Genomic DNA, 15,108 nt, shown 5'->3' on the forward strand with positions numbered 1-15,108 from the left:
TCTGTGTGGGGCCTTTCTCAGACACCTCCCTTGGGAACTTCTCCAGGCACCTGTCCTCCAATACCCGCCCCCACCCACACCCTTTCTTGTCACTGATCATCCTGAGATCCTCAGTGGAACTCGACTTCGTTGGTACTTTTCTGTTCTTTCCATCACACACGTTCCCCCTTCTTCCCGCTAAATCTCAGGATCTCGCCCGGTCCCGCGTGTAGGTCAGACTTCATGTACTTCAAGAGTCTTTCTGAAGCGGGGGACAACATTGGGGCGCTGTCAGCCCCCGATTCCAGACCCAGTGGCAGGCTTCTCGGGGAATGGCAGCTGAGGAAGAACTGGGCTAATGTCCTGCGTGGAGACTGCGGGACACGACGAGGAATCACGATTCTGCCCGCGCAGGGAAGAGTGGCTCCTCCGGGCATCCGTAGCCAGGAACACGCCCCTGGACGGCTATCGCCGGTCATGTGACCGGGGAACTTCCGACTTCCGGCCCGGGCTCTTTAAGGGGCCGGGCTTCCTGCGTTGGCAGAAACGCGAGTGGCCGGGGTCCCGAAGCGGCGCGGAGCCGGCCAGGGCGGCTCTGACCCGGCAGCCCAGCCGCAGGCGGATGGAGGGTTTCCCGGGAAAAGAGGCGCCCGCCGCGGCGCTGGCCGCCGTGCTGAAGCACAGCTCGGCGTTGCCGCTCGAGAGCACGCAGGTCCGGGGCTACGACTTCAACCGCGGCGTGGACTACCGCGCGCTCCTGTCGGCCTTCGGCACCACCGGCTTCCAGGCGACCAACTTCGGACGCGCAGTGCAGCAAGTCAACGCCATGGTGAGGCCCGGGGGCGGAGGCTCCTGCGTGCGGGGGCGTGTCTCCGGGAGAGGTCCAATCAGGTGGAGGGAGGAGGGGCCTGCCAGGGGCGGGGCCTCCTGCGTGCGGAGGGGGCGCGTCTCCGGGAGCGGTCCAATCAGGTGGAGAGAGGCGGGGCCTGCTGCGTGGAGGGGCGTGTCTCCGGGAGAGGTCCAATCAGGTGGAGGGAGGCGGGGCCTTCCCGGGGCGGGGCCTCCTGCGTGCGAGGGGGGCGCGTCTTCGGGACAGGTCTAATCAGGGGAGGGAGGCGGGGCCTGCTGCGTGCGGGGGCGTGTCTCCGGGAGAGGTCCAATCAGGTGGAGAGAGGCGGGGCCTGCGGCGTGCGGGGGCGTGTCTCCGGGAGAGGTCCAATCAGGTGGAGAGGCGGGGCCTGCTGCGTGTGGGGGCGTGTCTCCGGGAGAGGTCCAATCAGGGGGCGGGAGTTCAGTGTGGTGAAGGGGACTGATGCTTTCTGATTCCCACAGGGGACCGAATTGCCCTGGTGTGTGTCCTGAGGTCGGGGTAGGGAGTAATGCCAGGTCCTTGATTGTCCAGGGCCAAGAGGTAGAATCTGACCTGGGGAACCCACGTGGGGTCCTTGCCTGGGGTTTGGGGCCAGCGCCTGAATTTGGCCTTTATACCCAGATCGAGAAGAAGCTGGAGCCCCTGGCACAGGATGAAGACCAGCACGCAGACCTGACTCAGAGCCGCCGCCCGCTCACTGGCTGCACCATTTTCTTGGGCTATACATCCAACCTCATCAGTTCAGGCCTCCGGGAGACCATCCGTTACCTGGTGCAGCACAATATGGTGAGGATCACAGGGGTGGCTTTGGTCCCTCCATTTTTTTTTTTTTTTTGCTGTGTAGCAGGCTCCCCACCGAGGCTCATGAGTGAAGGCTTATGTTTGGAGGCCTGCCAAGAATAAAGGCCAACCTCACTGCTCTGTGGCTGCAGGTGGACGTGCTGGTGACCACAGCGGGCGGTGTGGAGGAGGACTTCATCAAGTGCTTGGCCCCCACGTACCTGGGCGAGTTCAGCCTCAGGGGAAAGGAACTCCGGGAGAATGGGATCAACCGGTGAGGGCCACGACGGAATTGGGCAGAGCTGGGCTGAGGGGGGTCTTGTAGACTGACTCCAACCATGTCCCCTGTCCCCCAGGATCGGGAACTTGCTGGTGCCCAATGACAATTACTGCAAGTTTGAGGACTGGCTGATGCCCATCCTGGACCAGATGGTTCTGGAACAGAACACGGAGGTGGCACTGAAGTGTGAGCATGGGAGTGGCATGACACAGTGGAGTTGGACGTGTGCACTAAAACTGATCCCCCACTTCTAGGGTGTGAAGTGGACGCCTTCGAAGATGATTGCCCGCCTAGGCAAGGAGATCAACAACCCAGACTCAGTGTATTATTGGGCCCAGAAGGTGAGGGCTGGGCAGGGGCAGAGGTCACAGGCATTGGCATGTGCTAGCTTTCTTTTGGGGGGGGGTGGCATCTTGGGGCTTGAACTCAGGGCCTGAGCACTGTCCTTGGGGTTTCTCAAGGCTAAATCTCTACCACCTGAGCCACAGCCCCACTTCTGGCTTTTTCTCTTTATGTGGTACTGAGGAATCGAACCCCAGGCTTCACGCATGGTAGGCAGGCACTCTACTGTTAGGCAACACTCTCAGCATCCCCCCCCCTTTTTTCTTTTATGTCGGTTTTGGGAATTGAACTCAAGGCGCTGTCCCCGAAATCTTTTGCTCTAAGCTAGTGCTCTACCATTCGAGTCACAGTGTTGCTTCCGGTTTTCTGGTGGTTCAATGGAGATGAGTCTCACAAGGCAGACGCAGTGGCTTACCCCTGTAATCCTAACTACACAGGAGGCTGAGGATCGAGGGTCAAAGCCAGCTCAGGCACTAAAGTCCCTGAGACTCTTTTTTTTTCCTCATAAATCTTTTTTTTTCCTCCATATGTTTTTTTATTGTAATTAATAGAATGGTTACATTATATTCACCAGATAGACAGTGCGTTAGTTCACAAACATTGCTACCCTTTCTCACATCCTGGTCCCCATTTCCCTCTCCCCTGTCTTCACTGTCTTTGGGTTTCTCCAAGCTAGAGCTCTACCACTATGTCTCTAGCACTGAGGAATCGAACCCAGGTCTTTATGCATGCTAATCAAGCACTAAACTCCTGGTCCCCAGCCTTTGCTTTTGCTAATTTTCTGTATAAGTTCTCACCTCCTCCTCCTCCTGCTGGGGCGGGAGTATTGTCATCCTAGCTTCCTAGCTAGTGAAATTCCAGGGATGTCACTGGGCGGGGAGCTCGGGCGGCCCCTGCAGGCTTTCAGCTGCAGTCACCACCCGCCTGTCCTCCCTCAGAACCACATCCCTGTGCTGAGCCCCGCGCTCACCGATGGCTCACTAGGCGACATGATCTTCTTCCACTCCTATAAGAACCCGGGCCTGGTCCTGGACATCGTGGAGGGTGAGGCGCTGCAGCCGCAGGGGAGCGGGGAGAGGGCCTGCTGAGCCAGCTGCAGGGGAGCGGGGAGAGGGCCTCTGAGCCGGGAGCCGAGCGCAGCCCTCTCTCCGCAGACCTGCGGCTCATCAACACACAGGCCGTCTTCGCCAAGCGCACGGGCATGATCATCCTGGGCGGAGGTGTGGTCAAGCACCACATTGCCAACGCCAACCTCATGGTGAGTGGAGCTCCCTGGACCGCGCCGAAGCCCGCCGTGCAGGTGTGGGGTCCGAGATGCAGGCCACAGCTGTGATGCACACCTGGAGTCTCAGCTGAGGGGACCTAGGCGTTTGATGCCAGCCTGGGCGACGCTGTGAGCCCGTGTGCAGGAGGATGCATGCGCCAGGCTCGGGCTATACTCATTAGGCTGAGATCTGAGTATGGCGTTTCAAAACCGGTCTGGGCAGAGAGCCTTTGAGACTCATTTCCAGTTAAGCGCCAGAAGCCAGAAGCGGAGCTGGGGCTAAAGTGGTAGAGAACCAGCCTTGAGCAAAAATGTTCAGGGTCAGCTCCCAGGACCTGAGTTCAAGCCCCAGGACCAGCTGCTCCCCCACCCGCCCCCCAAAAAAAGTTTCCAAGAAATTGACATGGGCAGAGGCCTTGGGAAAGCCCTGGCCAAAGGACAGCCAGCGCTAAGGCCCTGGGTGACTGAAGGAGGCAGAGAACAGCCAGGAGGCTGGCGGGGGCCTGGCAAGTAGCTGGGGGTTTGCTCCAGGGCAAAGTGCTCCTCCGGTGGTGAGGGCTTGGAGAGTTGCTGAGGGAGAGGGGCCTCCAGCACTCTTGGGTGGACCACGGAGGGAACAGATAGATGGTGGTGGGGTAAGTGAGTGGCCCAGGACCTGGTGGCACCGTGGAGGGGGTGGAGTTTGGAGGTGGGGACAGCTGAGGGACGTGTGTGGGGGTCTGTGTGCTCAGGACTAGGGCTTTGTCACGTGAGCCACAGCTCCACTTCTGGCTTTTTGTTGGTTAACTGGAGATAAGAACCTTTCCTCCCAGGCTGGCTTTGAACTGGTCATCCTCAGATCTCAGCCTCCCGGGCAGCTGGGATGATAGGTGTGAGCCACCGGTGCCTGACTCCTTAGGGTGTGCGGAGGCCAGGCCTCTTCACCCAGGCTGGACGCGAACTCCTGCATTCAAGGTCTTCCTGCCTCAGCCTCCCTTCTCAGAGAGGCTTGGGAGGGAAGCACCCTGGATGAGGGGCTGTGCACCCTTCCACAGCGAGACCCGGGTGAGCGGGACACACAGCGTGCACACGGGTTCTTGTGCACGGTTTCTGACTTGATCTGTGACCTGTCACAGACCACAAGTGTGGAATTTTTTTTTTTTTTTTTTTTGGCCAGTCTGGGGCTTGAACTCAGGGCTTGAGCGCCGTCCTTGGGCTTTCTCAAGGCTAGCACTCTACCATAGGAGCCACAGCACCACTTCTGGCTTTTCTACATATGGTACCAAGGAATGGAACCCAGTCTTCGTGCATGCTAGGCAAGCACTCTGCCACTGCACTCCTGGCCCCTCAGGCATGGAACTTTCTACACTGAATCTTGCCAATATCCCTGGATATTGGCCAGACCTTTCCCCATGAGGGATTGGCCATGTGTGGTGATTCCCGTGTCCTGGCTGACCTTCCTGCCCCCTCTTCCCCTCAGAGGAACGGCGCCGACTACGCGGTGTACATCAACACGGCCCAGGAGTTTGATGGCTCGGATTCGGGTGCCCGGCCTGACGAAGCTGTGTCTTGGGGAAAGATCCGGATGGACGCACAGCCAGTCAAGGTAGACGCTGGCTGGCTGGCTGGGGCGCTGGCCCCCTGGGTCCCCGGCTCACCCTGTCCCTCTGCAGGTCTATGCTGATGCCTCGCTGGTCTTCCCCCTGCTCGTGGCAGAGACCTTTGCCCAGAAAGCAGATGCCTTCACGCCTGAGAAGAATGAGGACTGAGAAGAACCAGCAGGAGTCAGGAAGGTCACGCCCCTATTTATTAGTTTGTATAAAAGCCCCCCTAACTCCACGGCCAACTCTGTCTCTGGAATAAATGGTCTCTTGGTTCTTCAGGTCTTGGTCTTGGGCGTCAGCCCGCTCCGTCCTCTGCCTGGAAACCCTCTTCCCGCCAGCACTGGACGCGGCCTGCCATGGCTGTCAGCAGGCAGGGCTCTGTGGGGTGGTACGCCAGCGACTGTACCACCCCTGGACCCACAGGCAGGGCCAGTGCCAGGGCACCCTGGTGAGGGAGGAGTGGTCACCAGCGGCCAGCTGATTCCATACCCAGGATTGTGCCTGGAGCGCTCCCCCCCGACCCTCAGCCTTCACCACCATCCCCTAGGGCTTGAACTCAGGACCTGGGCACTGTCCCTGAGCTGCTTCTGCTCAAGGCTAGCACTCTACCATCTGGGTCACAGGACCACTTCCAGCCTTTTCCGTGTATGTGGTACTGAGGAATGGAACCCAGGGCTTCATGCATGCTAGGCCAGCACTCTACCACTAGGCCAAGGCTCCCTGTGCTCTCTCCCCCCCCCTCCCCTTTGCAGGGTTGGGGATAGGACTCACCATGGTGCCTGTGCTACCAGATGCTCTGCCACTGAGCCACAGCTTTCGGGTGCCCGCCCCCCTTAGCCCTCATCTGCCCATAGATGGAAAAGCAGTCCAATGAGAAGCACTCCCTTGTCATGTAGGCAGGGCCGTGTATGCTTCTTCCTATGTCTCGACCCTGTCCTGCTGTGTGTCCCCCCTTAGAGGCCATTTGTTCTTCGGGCCTCCGAGGTGGGCAGGCCAGGCTGGGCTCTGGTGGCTCACCCCTGTCATCCCAGCTCTTAGGAGGCCGAGATCTGGGGCCTGTGGTTCATAGCCAGTCCAGCAGGAAAGCAGGACACTCATCTCCAGTTCACCACCAGAAGACTGGGGGTGGCGCTGGGCTCAAAGTCCTAACTACGATTGCCAACTTTGAGCGAAAATGTTCTGGGGCAGTGCCCAAGCCCTGAGCTCAAGCCTCACAACGGATACAACAAAAACACAACCCTGCCCCTGGCCTCCAGTCCCTGCCCTTTCACAGGCCTCGTCTGACCGGGCCGGCCTCAGCTCCCCAGAGCCCACTTTGCTAAGCCAGGGTGGCCTGGCCAGGCCCCAGTCTGGCTTCCCTACCAGGTGGGGACAGGTCAGGCTGGCACCCACACCCGAAGACACTTGTAGGTAAATCCAGCTTGCTCACCTCTCCCTGCCCTCCACTCCCCTCACCCAGGGTCTGACCCAGTGACTCAGCCTGGTTTTGTGGGCCCAGCTGCCGCCACCTATTTGGTACCCATTTGGTACCCGGGCTTTAACTTACCTCCACCAAGTCCCAGAAGTACACCTTGCCATCCTCGGAGCAGCTGGCCACGTGCGTGTCCCGCTCGCTCAGGCAGCAGTCCAGCTTGTACTCCTGGTTCTTGTGTCCCGTGTACCTGGGGGTGGGCGGGATCCGGTCTTGGTGAGGACCCCTGGGTTAGGGGAGGGGAAAGGACCCCAGGACAGAGGAGACTCACTCGCCCAGCAGCTCCCCGGTGTCTTTGTCCAGGAGCCGCAAGGTGGAATCCAGGCTGGATGCCAGGATGCACTGCCCGTCACGGCTGAAGCAGGTGCAGGTGATGGGGCCTGGCCAGAGGACAGGCAGGAGGGGTGAGGCTGGAGTGTCCCTGGCCACCCACCCCCTCCCTTGTCTGTTCCCCACGGCTGGGCTATACTCACTGCCCACGTAGTCTGAGAAGAGCTGCCCCATCCTGAGGTCATAGCGCCTCACGCGGCCGTCCACGGAGCTGCAGCAGAGGGTGGGCAGGGTGGGCTGCAGGTAGTTCCTGCAACCGGGGTGCTCCCGCCCACCCCGCGAGCAGGGGTGGGATTGGACAGTTCTGGCATGAGACACCTGTCTCCTACAGATCCTACAGCCCCAGAGCCCCTTCCCCACCTCCCTTCACATCAACTGCCAAGGAAGTCCATCCGGTGACCTACATGTAGACCTAAAACAGCGCATCTGGTGGGTTGTAGCTCGAGATGAGGCCCCATGTTCCACCCCAGCACTCCCCCCAAAAACCAAAACCCAGAGCAAACACTGCATCTGCAGCCAGCGTGCACCTGCTGAAGGCATTCCCCTGATCTCGTGTGCTTGCTCTTCCCCCAGTCCTACGCTAGATGGCACCCTCTCCTACGCTTTGGGGTTCCTGACTTCACAGGCCTGTGCTCACCCCACCAACCCTGTCCCCTCTGCTACCATGGAAAGTGCTCCCAGTTATGTCATGAATGCTGAGGCTGTAGTCTTGTTCCTGATTTTATGGAAGTTTAAACGGCTTAGTTTTAGTTACATGATGTGGAACTACGTTACTACATTGTGGGTGTGTGTGTGTGTGTTGGGGCTAGAAGTCAGGGCCTGGTGCTGCCTTTGAGTTTTGGGGGGTTTTTTTGCCAGTCTTGGGGCTTGAACTCAGGGCCTGAGCATTGTCCTTGGGTTTTCTCCATGCTAGAGCTCTACCACTTGAGCCACAATGCAATTTTTCGCCTTTTCTATGTAAATGGTACCGAGGAATTGAACCCTGGTGTGTGTGCGTGCTAGGCAAGCACTCTACCACTAAGCTACACTCCCAGCCCCTCCCTGAGCTTTTTTCTTTTGCTCAAGAGTAGCATTTTACAGCTGTACTTCTAACCTTTTTGTGGTTCACTGGAGATTAGTCTCATGGACTCTCTTGGTTGGCTGAATTTGACCCATGACCTGAGATCTCAGACTCTTTAGCTAGGATTGCTTGCTTGTCAGCTGTATTTCTTTTCTTTTGCCAGTCACGGGGCTTGAACTCAGGACCTGAGCACTGTCCTTGGGCTCTCTCAAGGCTAGAGCTCTACCACTGAGCCACAGAACCACTTCCAGCCTTTTTGTTTGTTTGTTTTTCTGGGTCATGGGGGCTTGAACTCTGGCCTGGGCACTGAACCCTGAGCTCTTCAGTTCAAGGCTACCACCGTACCCTTGAGCCAAGTCCCACTCCTTTTGTTTTCTAGAGGTTAACTGGAGATAAAAGTCTCAAGTCCTTTTGTGTCCGGGCTGGCTTTGAACTTGGATCCTCAGATCTCAGCCTCCTGAGTAGCTAGAATTATAGGCGTGAGCCACCGTGCCCGGCTTCTTCCAACTTTTTCTATGTATATGCTGTCGAGTAATTGAAGCCAGGTCTTCACATATGCTAGACCAGCGCTGGTTCTACCAGGACAATCCTAGGCCATGCTCCCAGCCCCATGTACTTTTATCTTTCCCTTTCTTTTTCGGCTGTGACAGGCTCTTATTATGTAGCCAGGCTGGCTTATGATTTGGGATTAACCCTTCTGTGGTAACCCGACCCCCTTCTGGAGTTACAGGGCTGGAGCACAGCTACTGTCCCAGCACGGGCAGTTTCTTCCACTATGAGATCTAAGAAGTCCTCCAGTGAGCAACATCCTTCCTGGGGTTTGAAGACTAAAAGCAGACAAATGGGCAGTCCATGGGTATAAAATTCAGGAAGCCATTGCTTTGCATTTCACTGGCCACATTGGGACCAAACAGATTAGATAAAAAAAAAATCAATATGTAAGCAGGACACAGTGGCTCACGCCTGTCATTCTAGCTACTCAGGAGGCTAAGATCTGAGAATAAAAGTTCAAAGCCAGCTTGGGCACTAAAAAGTCCATGAGGCTTATTTCCAATTAACCACTAGAAATCCAAAAGTGGTGCTGTAGCTCAAGGAGTAGGGCGGTAACCTTGAGCTAAAGAGCTTCAGGGACAGCACCCAGGCCCAGAGTTCAAGCCCCCATGACCAAACAAACAAACAAATTCAACATGAAGCCGGGTGCTGGTGATTTACACCCATAATCCTAGCTATTCAGAAGGCAAAGGTTTGAGAATCAAAGCCAGTCTAGGTAGACAGATCCCAGAGACTCATCTCCAATTAACTAGCAAAAATCTAGAAGTGGTGGTGTGGCTTAAGTGGCAAGTACCAGCCTTGATCAAAAAAGCAGTGAACCAAAGGAAGATATTCTTAGGAGCAGGACACAAAGATACAATGCCTAGCCCCAGTACTTGAACAAACATACACACACACACACACACACACACACACACACACACACACACACACACACACGGTGTTGCCCACACTGCAATTCCACATCAGCAAACTGAAAGTATTATTTGAACTTCCGAAAAATCAGGAGACAGACTACTGCAGGATTTCCCCCAGCAGACCAATTGCATGACAGAGAAGTTCCTTTTTCCCTTAACTCTTACACAAAACCATAGTTATGGTAAGCACTTACTTCCCTTCTTTTATTTAAAAAAATAACATATATAGTCTCATGCCTATAATAAGTAGTGGAGTGCCAGCCTTGATCAAACAAGCAAAGCGAACCACAGGAAGGCATTCTGGACAGGAATGCAAAGGCACAACGGCTATGTGCATCTGATCATATAAAAAATATTTAGGGGGGCCAGGAGTTTGGCCTAGGGGTAGAGTGCTTGCCTAGCATGCATGAAGACCTAGGTTCAATTCCTCAGTACCATATACATGGAAAAAAAAACAACAACAACACAGAAGTGGTGCTATGGCTCAATGGTAGAGCTCTAGCCTTGAGAAAGTCCAAGGACAGTGCTCAGGCCCTGCACTCAAGCCCCAGACTGGCAAAAACACACAAATAATAGTTATCAAAAAGAACTCCAGGAAATGGAAAGGAGGTTTTTTTTTTCTTTGTTCCCGTTTTCTTCTTCTCTTTTTGTCTTGTTTATCTGACTCTGGGAGGGTACGGGGGAGGCACAGAGGGTGAGCAAACACAACAGTGGTATTCACCAGACACGAGCAAAGTGAACTCTATGCAACTATGGGTGGGGATGGGAGGAAAAAACTGGGAGAGAGCAAGGGATGGGGAGGCCTTGTCCAAAAAGAAATGTCCTCTTGCAGGGTGCTGGTGGCTCACACCTGTAATCCTAGTCACTCAGGAGGCTGAGATCTGAAGACTGAGGTTCAAACCCAGACCAGGCAGGAAAGTCCAATTAATCACACACAATAAATAAATAAAAACAGAAATGGAGTTGTGGTAGAGCACTAGCCTTGAACAAAAGAGCTCAAGGACAGCGTCCAGATCCTGAGTTCAAGCCCCTTCACTGACCCCCTCCCCCCACTCCAAAAAAAATGTACTCTATTACCTAACACATGTAACTGTGACCCCTCTGTAAACCTGGCTTCTAGCTATGACCCCATCCCACAGCTTTTTTGGGGGGAGGGAGGCTTTTCTTTTTTGGTCCTGGCATGTGCTTTGCCACTGAGCTACATTCCAGTCCATCATCCCTCAGCTTTATAAGATTTTAAAAAAAAGCTAGTTGGAGGTGGTGGCTCACACCTGTAAGCCTGTAATTCTAGCTACTCAAGAGAATGAGATTCAAAGCCAGCCCAGGCAGAAAAGTCCGTGAGACACTTTTTTTTTGGTGGGTCATGGGGCTTGAAATCTGGGCTTGGGCACGTTCCCTGAGCTCTTCAGCTGAAGGCTACCACCCTACCCCTGAGTCTCTGAAGCACAGCCCCATCTCCTGTTTTCTAGTGATTAATTGGAGATAACAGTCTCTCATTCTTTAGTGCCCCAGTTGACTTTGAACCTCCATACTCAGATCTCAGCCTCTTGAGTAGCTAGGATTACAGGTGTGAGCCACCATGCTCAGCTTCCTTCAGATTCTTATCCCTGATTAACCCCCAGAAAACTGGAAGTGGCACTGTGGCTTAAATGGTAGAGATAGCCTTGAGCTAAAGAGCTCGGACAGAGCCCTGGCCTAGTGGTAGAGTGCTTGCCTAGCATGCATGAAGACCTGGGTTCCATTCCTGGGTACCACATACATAGAAAAAGCCAGAAGTGGCGCTGTGGTTCAAGTGGTAGAGCTCTAGCCTTGAGAAAGCCCAAGGACAGTGCTCAGGCCCTGAGTTCAGTCACCAGGACTGGCAAAAAAAAAAAAAAATGTATGCGTGTGAGAAGCCCTGAGTTCAAGTCTGTTCCCTGCCAAAAATGGAGCCTAAAACGTTTCTGGGAGGCCTTCCTGTTTCCTGAGCTACAAGCCACCCCATCAGCCCAGGAATGCAAATGAGAATCTAAGCACAGAGAAGTTACTTGGTTTCCAAGGGCTGCCAGGGTGGACAGGGGTCCTGCATCCACTCACCCTGCCAGGACCTCATGGTCTGACACCTTTACACTGGATATGCCATCCCTGGCTTCGTCCAGCTTCTGTATGGGCTCGGGCCTCCTAGATCGGCAGTCCCAGCAGCGGATACTGGAGTCAATAGAGCCTGTGAGGCCAGCATGAAGGTGGTCAGGTTGGGGGTGCTGGACAGCCCCCCTACTTCCTCCTACCAGGCCTCAGACTCACCAGACAGGATGACCGTGGCTTCTTCATTAAACTGCACCGTGTTCACCTTCTGAGAAACAGGAGATGCTACTCAATGGAAAGGAAGCGTTGGAAGGCAGGACTAAAACCAGGGCTCCCGGAGGCACCGGCGGCTCCGGCCGGCAATTCTAATCCTAGCTACTTCAGGAGGCTGAGACTTGAGAAAGTCCGAGAGACTCTCATCTCCAATTAACCACCAAAGTGCCGGAAGTGTCTCCAGTGGCAGAGCGCTAGCCTCGAGGGGGTGAAGCTCGGGCCCTGGGTTCACGCATAGGCACGGGCACAAAAACAAACAGTCGAACCACACAGGGGTCCGAGGAGTAGAGAAGGGAGGAGGTGAGAGGCTCCGCCCCCCCGCGCCTGCTTACCCCGGCGTGGCCCCTGAATTTGCGCACGACCTGTCCGGATGCCACATCCCACAGCACCACCGCCTTGTCCCCGCCGCCGGAGCAGAGATGGCTGTTGTCGAAGGAGCTGGAGACCCAGACAGGAGTCAACGTCGACTTCCGCTCGGTGGCGGCCTGGGCGCCCGCCCGCGTCCCGGGCCTCGCCCCCAGCTCACCCGGCCGCGTCCAGCACTTCGTAGCCGTGGCCGCTGTAGGCCCGCAGCAGCGTCCCCCGCAGCGGGTTCCACAGCTTGAGGGTCTTGTCGCTTCCGCACGTCAGGCAGTAGTGGCCGTCCGCTGGGGGCGGCAGGCTGGGCGTCACGGGCCGCGCGCCGGACGCGGGAGGGCCCGGAGGGCGTTCGGGGGAGCTCACCATTAAAGCGCACGGCGCGCACGGCCCCCTGGCCGCAGTCCAGCGTCTTCCACAGCTTCCGCGGCAGCTCCGGGGCCCGCGGCCTGGGCTGAGGGAACGCCATCGTGCCGGGCTCCCGGCGTCCTCGCCAGGGCGTCCGCACCGAGACAGGGAAGGAGCGGCGCGCGGTGCCACGTCACCGTCGTCCCCCTCGAGACGCTTCCGGTTCCCCACTTCCGGGCTCGCCGTTTCCGCCACGCTTCCGGGAATACGGACGTCCGATCTCAGGCTTCCTGAGCTCTTCAAGGACCTTGTGCGTCCTCTGACTTGGGGCTGGGGGCGGTGGGGGGGTGGATAGTTCTGGCGCCTGCCAGCCGGAACGGAAGCGTGAGGGCTCCGGGTGTTACTTGAAAAGCCCCCCCCGCCACGCCGGAAGCTGTCACTCTCGCGGCGGAAGAGGCGTGACCGGGTCGCAGTCTGGCTATGTCCACTAACAATATGTCGGACCCCCGGAGGCCCAACAAAGTGTTCAGGTGAGGACCCCGGCGAGCTGACCGCGGCTCGCGCGCGTGGGGGGGCGGGGCTCTTCCGCTGTGACCCGTGAACCTGCCGCAGGTACAAGCCCCCGCCGAGCGAGAATAACCCGGCCCTGGACGACCCGACGCCGGACTACATGAACCTGCTGGGCATGATCTTCAGCATGTGCGGCCTCATGCTTAAGGTGGGCGACGCCTGAGTGTCCGGGGTGTGGCTCCGCCCCACCACGAGACGGGAGCGCAGAGGAAGAGGCGGTGGGGCCCGAGGTCGCCTGGGGCCCGGGCTGGGACGAAGCCTGAGGAGGAAAGGCCCAGTGTTAGAAGTGGAAACTGAGGTTCAGCTGGGTACTTGGGGACAGGTTGGCTATGCACAGGTGCTGCTGGCTTCTGTGGCCTCATCTGTCTGGAATCACCTTCCGTTAGCGCCTCCGGGAAGCCTGCCATGCAAGGCAGAAACTTGTACTTGAGTCACAGGCCGCCGGTTCACACCTGTAATCCTACTCAGAGAGCTGAGATCTGCGGATCGTGGTTCAGAGCCATCCATCCAGGCAGGAAAGTCCGTGAAACTCCTACTTCTAGTAAACTACCGGGTGGGGGGAGAGGAGGGGGGTACGAGGGGGGGAGGAGAGCTATAGCTCAAGTGGTAGAGCACCCTACCAGCCTTGAGCAAAAAGGCCACTTACAGCCAGGCCCTGAGTTCAAGCCCCTAGGACTAGTATAGGCGCGTGCACACACACACACACACACACGCATGCATGTGCACAGACAGATGAAACATAAGAAGTGTATGAGGGATAAGACCTGACTCAGTGGGTGAAGGGGAGCAAAGTCTGAGCTACACAAAGAACAATCAGTGGACAGGAAGTGCCTCATAGGAATGTGACTGGCAGCTTGCCTCTAACCCACCTGGCTGGCCCCATCTCTCTCTCCTCAGCTGAAATGGTGTGCTTGGGTTGCTGTCTACTGCTCCTTCATCAGCTTTGCCAATTCCCGGAGCTCGGAGGACACTAAGCAGATGATGAGTAGCTTTATGTAAGTAAGGCTTGGCCTGAGTAAGGGGCGGGGGATCCCTGGCCTGTCACCCAGGACTGATAGACTGACAGCTCTTTACTGTCCCAGGCTGTCTATCTCTGCTGTGGTGATGTCCTATCTGCAGAACCCTCAGCCCATGACGCCCCCCTGGTGATGTCAGCCCCAAGGGGTTACATTGTGGACTCTGTTTATCCAACTTCCTGGCAGAGCCTATGGCTGCTTCCACCTCTTTCCCTCAGCTGTTGTCCTACATGGGCTCAGGGCCCCCAGCTGGATGGAGGGAACCAGACTTCTTCCCTAGGGCCCCACTTCTCCTCCATTGTAGAGGGGAAAGCCGTAGGCTTACCCTTGCCTACCCAACTTGCTGTGGGGGAAACACTTCATATTTCAGAATGTATTTGTTTTCTTGTGTAAAGTGGTTGATAATAAAATTTTTCACTCCAGCCATCCTGTTGTGACCTCTCTTCTGTTCATTTGAGTGCTCCAGTTCCTCCACTTAGGCCTGCATGGAGGGGTCGTCCATTGAGGGGTCCCAGGCTGAGCCTTCTGGTGGTTCACTTCCTTATTGCAAGACTACTGCCCTACCCCTTGAGCCACAGTGCCACTTCTGGTTTTCTGGTGGTTAATTGGAGATCTGAGTCTCACATAGTTGGGGCGCAGTGGCTCATGCCAGTAATCCTAGCTACTTGGGAGGCTGAGATCTAAGGATCTCCTGTTCAAAGTCAGCCTGGGCACAAAAGGACCTGAGACTCTTTATCTCCAATTAACCTCTAGAATACGGGAAGTGGGGTATGGCTCAAGGATAGGGCAGTAGCCTTGAGCTGAAGAGCTCAGGGACAGCTCCCAGGATGAATTCAAGCCCCACGACCCACAAAAAAATAATTTAAAAAAAAAGTCTCACAGACGTTTTAGTGCCTGGGCTGGCTTTGAACTGCAATCCTCAGACCTCAGCCTCCTGAATATTCAGCTAGGAATACAGGGGTGAGCCACGGCACCCAGCAGGCATTGTTTTTGTGTGTGTCCTCCCACCCGTGTTAGACAGGTGCTGTGCTACAGATCTCACCCCCAGCCC

At 56.3% G+C, this 15,108-nt stretch overlaps 3 protein-coding genes across 3 annotated transcripts; 2 read left to right on the plus strand and 1 right to left on the minus strand.

Annotated features, from left to right (window-relative positions):
- The first annotated feature begins 474 nt into the window (after positions 1-474).
- Dhps (deoxyhypusine synthase) lies at positions 475-5,352 on the plus strand. The gene is made up of 9 exons (XM_090337751.1): positions 475-808; positions 1,472-1,636; positions 1,783-1,904; positions 1,987-2,083; positions 2,165-2,251; positions 3,191-3,296; positions 3,407-3,510; positions 4,976-5,101; positions 5,169-5,352. Exons 1-9 carry the CDS (start codon positions 602-604, stop codon positions 5,262-5,264), a joined length of 1,110 nt encoding a protein of 369 aa, XP_090193877.1. The 5' UTR covers positions 475-601; the 3' UTR covers positions 5,265-5,352.
- On the minus strand, positions 5,275-12,808 carry Wdr83 (WD repeat domain 83). The gene is made up of 9 exons (XM_090337543.1): positions 12,490-12,808; positions 12,293-12,413; positions 12,099-12,204; positions 11,713-11,761; positions 11,506-11,632; positions 7,044-7,111; positions 6,842-6,950; positions 6,646-6,760; positions 5,275-5,544 (listed from the first exon to the last, which is right to left on the minus strand). Exons 1-9 carry the CDS (start codon positions 12,590-12,592, stop codon positions 5,395-5,397), a joined length of 948 nt encoding a protein of 315 aa, XP_090193669.1. The 5' UTR covers positions 12,593-12,808; the 3' UTR covers positions 5,275-5,394.
- A 111-nt stretch (positions 12,809-12,919) lies between these two features.
- Positions 12,920-14,483, plus strand: Wdr83os (WD repeat domain 83 opposite strand). Its single transcript, XM_090337681.1, has 4 exons — positions 12,920-13,001; positions 13,084-13,189; positions 13,939-14,036; positions 14,124-14,483. The coding sequence occupies exons 1-4, from the start codon at positions 12,952-12,954 to the stop codon at positions 14,188-14,190; spliced, it is 321 nt and encodes a 106-aa protein (XP_090193807.1). The 5' UTR covers positions 12,920-12,951; the 3' UTR covers positions 14,191-14,483.
- The last annotated feature ends 625 nt before the right edge of the window (positions 14,484-15,108 follow it).

The sequence above is a fragment of the Megascapheus bottae genome, chromosome 1 (assembly GCF_031878675.1).
Source record: "Megascapheus bottae isolate mThoBot1 chromosome 1, mThoBot2.hap1, whole genome shotgun sequence".
Lineage (NCBI taxonomy): Eukaryota > Metazoa > Chordata > Mammalia > Rodentia > Geomyidae > Megascapheus > Megascapheus bottae.

What these genes read in the sequence shown, in the direction of transcription:
- Wdr83 (XM_090337543.1), bottom strand. Translation starts at nt 12,592, where the DNA reads ATGGCGTTCCCTCAGCCCAGGCCGCGGGCCCCGGAGCTGCCGCGGAAG. An exon ending in GCGCGCCGTGCGCTTTAATG is followed by an intron (nt 12,414 to 12,489) that starts GTGAGCTCCCCC and finishes TGCCGCCCCCAG; the next exon opens with CGGACGGCCACTACTGCCTG. An exon ending in ACCGGGGAGCTGCTGGGCGA is followed by an intron (nt 6,761 to 6,841) that starts GTGAGTCTCCTC and finishes GCCCACCCCCAG; the next exon opens with GTACACGGGACACAAGAACC.
- Wdr83os (XM_090337681.1), top strand. Translation starts at nt 12,952, where the DNA reads ATGTCCACTAACAATATGTCGGACCCCCGGAGGCCCAACAAAGTGTTC. An exon ending in AGGCCCAACAAAGTGTTCAG is followed by an intron (nt 13,002 to 13,083) that starts GTGAGGACCCCG and finishes AACCTGCCGCAG; the next exon opens with GTACAAGCCCCCGCCGAGCG. An exon ending in TGTGCGGCCTCATGCTTAAG is followed by an intron (nt 13,190 to 13,938) that starts GTGGGCGACGCC and finishes CTCTCTCCTCAG; the next exon opens with CTGAAATGGTGTGCTTGGGT.
- Dhps (XM_090337751.1), top strand. Translation starts at nt 602, where the DNA reads ATGGAGGGTTTCCCGGGAAAAGAGGCGCCCGCCGCGGCGCTGGCCGCC. An exon ending in TGTATTATTGGGCCCAGAAG is followed by an intron (nt 2,252 to 3,190) that starts GTGAGGGCTGGG and finishes GTCCTCCCTCAG; the next exon opens with AACCACATCCCTGTGCTGAG. An exon ending in TGGACGCACAGCCAGTCAAG is followed by an intron (nt 5,102 to 5,168) that starts GTAGACGCTGGC and finishes GTCCCTCTGCAG; the next exon opens with GTCTATGCTGATGCCTCGCT.